Source organism: Syzygium oleosum, unplaced genomic scaffold (genome assembly GCF_021117445.2).
Source record: "Syzygium oleosum isolate NSW1041296 unplaced genomic scaffold, Sole_v2.1 Sole_v2.14, whole genome shotgun sequence".
Lineage (NCBI taxonomy): Eukaryota > Viridiplantae > Streptophyta > Magnoliopsida > Myrtales > Myrtaceae > Syzygium > Syzygium oleosum.
In genome coordinates this window covers 10,456,978-10,463,020 of record NW_026607498.1, presented here as the reverse complement: position 1 = coordinate 10,463,020, position 6,043 = coordinate 10,456,978, and the positions used below count along the sequence as shown (strand labels likewise).

General features: G+C 41.2%; 1 protein-coding gene across 1 annotated transcript; it reads left to right on the top strand.

Annotated features, from left to right (window-relative positions):
• Positions 1-209: 209 nt before the first annotated feature.
• On the top strand, positions 210-4,769 carry LOC130139902 (monocopper oxidase-like protein SKU5). Its single transcript, XM_056317895.1, has 9 exons — positions 210-588; positions 852-961; positions 1,066-1,336; positions 1,419-1,557; positions 2,335-2,701; positions 3,076-3,441; positions 3,590-3,668; positions 4,049-4,248; positions 4,520-4,769. The coding sequence occupies exons 1-9, from the start codon at positions 439-441 to the stop codon at positions 4,620-4,622; spliced, it is 1,785 nt and encodes a 594-aa protein (XP_056173870.1). The 5' UTR covers positions 210-438; the 3' UTR covers positions 4,623-4,769.
• The last annotated feature ends 1,274 nt before the right edge of the window (positions 4,770-6,043 follow it).

The window sequence follows — 6,043 nt, the reverse complement described above, 5'->3', positions numbered from 1 at the left end:
GGTCATCTACATATTCTTGCAAAAAGGAAAACGTTAGCATAGACTTGCAAATTTCGCGGTGTTTTCTTTTTTCTTGGACAAAAATACGAAAAACATTCAAGGGTGTTGGTCCCCGTAATTGTTTCTTTCTTTTTGCGTATTTATTTATTTTTTGGTTGCAGACTGTCCCCCGGAGCTAATGTGCTTATAAGAGCCCACGAGAGCAGATAAAGTAAAAAAGAGCCGTTCCCTCAGACACGCAGACTCTCTCTCTCTCTCTCTCTCTCTCTCTCTCTCTCTCTCTCTCTCACACACACACGCAGAGAGGCTACTCTGTCTTCCCCATTTTTGCCTTTTCCCTACCAGATCATGCAAAGCCCATAAAAGCTTGGGAAAAATCGCCCCTGATTTTCGACACGAACAAGCTGAGAGAGGATAGAAAAGAAGGAGCTTTCTAGAATGGCTTTGAATGGCCTCGCCACCGCGGTGTTGCTGTTGCTCGTCCACATTGGCCTGCTCTTGGGCTCCTGTTATGCTGATGATCCATTCGTCTCCTACGATTTCAAAGTCTCCTACATCACTGCCTCTCCGCTCGGTGTTCCTCAACAGGTCCGTGCTCAGATCTCCTGCTCTGTTTTTCCTGTATCTATCTCCTTCCTGCTCCTTCTTTCAGTGTTGAGCTTAGCGTTTTGCCTGCTTATAGATGATGGGTTTGTGCTAAGTCCTCCAAAGTTTCCATTTTAGGTACGGATCTGTGCGAAATGAGGTTTCAGTAGTTGCTTCGAGCAGATACGTTTTGGTTAGACAATGTAGTGTCGACAGAGTGAATGTTCCACAGGGCTTATCGTTTGGGTTTCGATTTTGCTTTGCAGGTTATTGCAATTAATGATAAGTTTCCAGGGCCTACTATCAATGTCACTACTAACAACAATGTCGTAGTCAATGTTCGCAACAAGCTGGACGAGAGTCTTCTTATGCATTGGTATGATTTGCTTGACATTGTGAGACAAGAGGGAGAAAAAAAAGAGATTTGATTTTGCCGCTCTTTTGATCATGTGGAGTGTGTGATATGTTGCTTATGAGTAGGTCCGGGATACAGCAGCGGCGCAGTTCGTGGCAAGATGGTGTTCTGGGGACCAATTGCCCCATTCCTTCAAAGTGGAACTGGACTTACCAGTTTCAGGTCAAAGATCAAATTGGGAGCTTCTTCTACTTCCCCTCCACTAATTTCCAGAAAGCATCGGGCGGATTCGGTGGCTTTATTATCAATAACCGGCCTATAATCCCCATTCCCTTTGCGACTCCTGATGGCGATATTATTATTCTGATCGGTGATTGGTATACCAGGAATCATACGGTTGGTGATTGTTAGATGATTTGGGATTGTGGCATATGGTCGAAAGCTTATTTTTTAAGATAGATTATGCTTTTTGTTTTAGGCCTTGAGGAAGTCCCTCAACGGTGGAAAAGCTCTCGGGATGCCCGATGGTGTTCTTATTAATGGGAAAGGACCTTACCAATATAATACAACGCTGGTCCCGGATGGTATTGATTATGAAACCATTACAGTCCACCCAGGTAATATTAATTAAGGTTATATTATTAAACAAATTATCTGCAATTATTTAAATAGGCCAGATAAGCTCTGCTTCCAATTGATAATATTTTGCTGGAGTTTCCCCAAGACTCTCAGTTGTGTACTAGAAAAAGAATTTGGCTGGCTATGGTAGGTGACAAAATTATCTGGTAGCTTTTAAACTATGAGTATGATTTACGCATTGCAGCCATGTAGTAAGAATTTCTGCATCACCGTGGCAACGTTAAGGGTGTATCTTATGTTTCAATGCTCTTTTCTGGTATTCTCTTCTTGTGTAAGCAGCATTATGGTTCTTGATTTTTGCTTCATCATCTCCAACATTTTGCCTTATCAGGAAACATGTATATGGTCAATGTCATTAACAATCTCATAAATTGTAGTTATTTGATCATTTCATAATGCTGCTTGGTCTAATTAAAGTGAGCAAATACAATAATTTATCCTGTAACTAGTTCATGGGTTGTGGTGGATGCGGCTGGAACCGCACTACTAGTTCAAAAAATTGTCTGCGTCATTTGCATGAATGATTTGAAAGCTGTTCTTTTTTCCTAAAGTTGAATCGTTCTGTTTTCTTTCTTTCTTTTTTGTTTGGGGGTGCGGGGAGGTTTAGTAAGTCCTGCTCAAAAGAGTAGAAGTTAACAATACTAGAATTACTTCCTGTTTCAAAGAATTGATTTGTTTGAAGGGGAGGGTAAATCATCAATTTAGCTTGTAGGATTATAAACAACATGAGACTTACTGATGCCAATGATCAACAGGGAAAACATATCGCATCCGTGTGCACAATGTGGGAATATCAACAAGCTTGAATTTCAGGATTCAAAACCATAACCTCCTTTTAGCTGAGACTGAGGGATCATACACAGTGCAACAGAATTATACTAGTTTGGACATCCATGTTGGTCAATCATATTCATTCTTGGTGACAATGGATCAGAATGCTAGCTCTGATTATTACATTGTAGCAAGTGCCCGGTTCGTGAATGAATCTCTTTGGAAAAGAGTAACTGGCGTTGCCATATTGCATTACACAAATTCAAAAGGGAAGGCTGCTGGCCCTCTTCCGGATGCACCCAACGATGAATTTGACAAAACCTATTCTATGAACCAAGCTAGATCGATCAGGTATGCTTCCTGGAATTTTATGCGGAGAAACTTACATTTCTTTTACTGATTATGGCAAGAGTATGTTGAGTCTGCATCGCCTTGGATTCAACATCTGGACATCTTTTTTATCTGGAAAAACCGTCACTGCAATGAAAAGATAGAATGTCTTATATTAACATTCTGGGAGTGTGTCTGGTCCATGTTAGTTTCAAAAGTTGGTGAGAAGATCACTGCAGCAAATGTTTGAAAATAAATCACATGTGGCGTCAAAAGTGCCTTCTGTATTTGTTGCAACTTGATCTTTTAATCGCTGACACGGCATTTATGATTACTGTGTTAACTGAAACAATAGATAATTGAATCTCAATCTCTGATCTGACACTGGGATGCAGATGGAATGTGACTGCCAGTGGGGCTCGTCCCAATCCACAGGGGTCTTTCCGCTATGGCTCAATCAACGTGACTGATGTGTATGTATTGAGAAATGCTCCTCCAGTGACGATTGATGGAAAACGGCGCACAGCGCTAAGTGGAGTCTCGTTTGTGAATCCTGCCACCCCAATCAGGCTTGCTGACCAGTACAAAGTGAAAGGAGTATATAAGCTTGACTTCCCCAATAAACCACTGACTGGACCGCCAAAGATGGAAACATCTGTGATTAATGGAACTTATAGGGGATTTATGGAAGTAATATTGCAAAACAACGACACTAAGGTGCAGTCGTATCACATGAGTGGATATGCATTCTTTGTAGTGGGGTAACTTCTTCTGCATTGCCATGCCTACTTGCAACGTTGCATTTGCTTTCCATGGTTATACTAGTGCTATTTACTTTGTTAGTTGGAGTCGTAGGAATTCCCTTTTCTTTTTAATCAAGAAGTGGTGACAAATATCTTCTACGTACAGGATGGATTATGGCGAGTGGACAGAAAACAGCAGAGGTACATATAATAAGTGGGATGGCATTGCCCGCTCCACAATCCAGGTGCGTTTTCACGTGTCAAAAACTTTTATCAGATAAAATTTCAAATACCCTTATCTTCACCCTCAACTTTCTCACAGTGGTTGGGCTCATTTTCTGCATTCATCGAGGAAGACTGAGTATTTCATTGGTTGTAGTGTGCCTTCGCAGTGCTTTATAATTGAGTGTGAAAGATGCTTGTCGCAACTCGCAAATGATCCTGTAGTGGTGATGCTCTAAGGCATCTCCTGTTATACAAAAAGACAAACGCTTGAAAAACTTATTTTAGTTCTGAAGAAGCTGAAGTCCCTCATGTTTCTTGTTTCTTTAGTCAACGCTTGATTTTCTTCGAAGTAGATGGGAGACAGATGAAAGATTGCTTATACTGATTACTCTTTCTCTAGGTCTATCCTGGAGCATGGACAGCGATCCTCATATCCCTTGACAATGTTGGAGTTTGGAACTTGAGAACAGAAAACCTGGACTCATGGTACCTTGGCCAAGAGACTTACGTGAGGATCATCAATCCAGAAGAGAATAATAAGACTGAGATGCCGATACCTGATAATGCTCTGTACTGCGGTGCACTTAGCCATCTGCAGAAGTATGTAATCCAACTCTGCCTCTTAATTCTTTGTTTCGGTAGATAGAACTATCATCTGCCAATTAGGCAGGCTATTCCTTTTCAAATTTACACCTTTGACCCTGACAAAACGCATCTATTGCTCATTTTTTCTTTTAGTATGTTCATGGAAATGTGTTTAATCTAAAAACTGAAGCATAATAAAGAAACAAGGATTGTGAACCATCTTATTTTTTTGGTGTTTTGGTGAAAGCTTTCATGTCATACTAAAATTCTATGCCTTCAATTGCAGGCCTGAAGATATCTCTTCGGCAGTCACAATCACTGCCAGTATATCAACCGCGGCTGTCGCTCTGCTAACGATACTCTGTGCTCTCATATCCGTCTCCCGCTAGGCGCATCGTCGCCATCTCCTTCTAGTGTTTCCTACATGTTGCTTTGCCGGATTGTAGCTTTAGTGAGGTTGGTTTGTGAGTGTTTTAGGGTGTGCCATTCTAACCTGTCCATAATTCAGTGATTTTGACATGTATTCTTTTGATCCACTGTAGTCTAAGTATTCCGCTCGGGGTCCTTTCGTCTAATTTATCGCGATCTTACATTCTTTTACGTACCCTACAATTGTATGAATGACTTGTGAACAGTTTTCAGAAGCAGATCCATTTTTCCGCTCTCTGGTTTGGCTCTCTTAATTACTCATTAGTCTTGCCCGGTCTTTAGGAGGGACTAAGCACAGATTACATATAGGCTTTAAAAGTTGAATCTTTGTTGCCTAGCTTGTGTCATTTGCTATGGAACTGTAAAAAGAGTAGGTTTTCGTATGTGTATTTTCAGCTTTTTTCATTGTCCACTGAAAATGTAAGTTTACTTTATATAGGACACTTAAAATGTCGAGACATCTGACAACAAGACCTAGTTCACGTAATCATTTCGATGCCAAAAATGATCATCGTATTCCTTTTCCAGGTTTCTTAAAGGCCATCTCTATTTGCAAACAAGAATCAAAATCCAATGTTAGAGTTTTGGCATACTCTAAGCAATGCCTTGGATAGTGACGCGACTCGGCATCAAAAACTTGAAATCGACTGTTGTTGCACATCCAAAACTAGTTGAAAAAAGGATTTGTCAATGGTAACAATTATAACTTGTGTGCTTCCGACAAAAAATAACAGCCAAAGAATCGTCACGACATAGATCCCTTGCTCTCATGTCTTGTGCTTCATAAGCCCTTATTATCTCTGAGGAATTCTCAGTTTTCAGTAACTAAAGAATGAGAAGAGCCTCTGGCTTCAGGCTAGGAAGAAAGGTGGTGAAGATCTTCAAATTGATTACCCGGCACGGAGCAGAACTTAACTAGACCCCGAAGTGAGGTCTTCTTGCTAAGAAAGATGCTCGTAACCCCATGAACAAAACCTACGATTGGCTCAGTACGATATATGCAGAGCGAGAAGGCACTCCCCTTTCACTTCAGCTGAAAGTTGCATTTTGTTGGGTCAAGAGATGGACGGAACCAAAGGAAAGGGAGTTACAAAGGGACAATTGGCGGTTTAGTGGGCGAGCCGGGAGCTGCCATGAGGAGAGTCATGGTGCCTGTGATGTACTTCAATCACCCGCTGTTCGGCAAGATGCTTGTGGGTATGATCATCCGGGAGGGATTGACACACCTTGCAGGATTTAGAAATTTGAGAAGGTGAACAAAGGTCAGGCTGGTGGTGGCATTGCTAATCCCACTGAGATTCAAAACGATTAACCTATAAATTTACAGATGATAGAATGAGCGACTGAAGGCAATGGTGATTTTAAGTCTGGTGGTTGTCAA

What these genes read in the sequence shown, in the direction of transcription:
- LOC130139902 (XM_056317895.1), top strand. Translation starts at nt 439, where the DNA reads ATGGCTTTGAATGGCCTCGCCACCGCGGTGTTGCTGTTGCTCGTCCAC. An exon ending in CGCTCGGTGTTCCTCAACAG is followed by an intron (nt 589 to 851) that starts GTCCGTGCTCAG and finishes TTTGCTTTGCAG; the next exon opens with GTTATTGCAATTAATGATAA. An exon ending in GAGAGTCTTCTTATGCATTG is followed by an intron (nt 962 to 1,065) that starts GTATGATTTGCT and finishes GCTTATGAGTAG; the next exon opens with GTCCGGGATACAGCAGCGGC.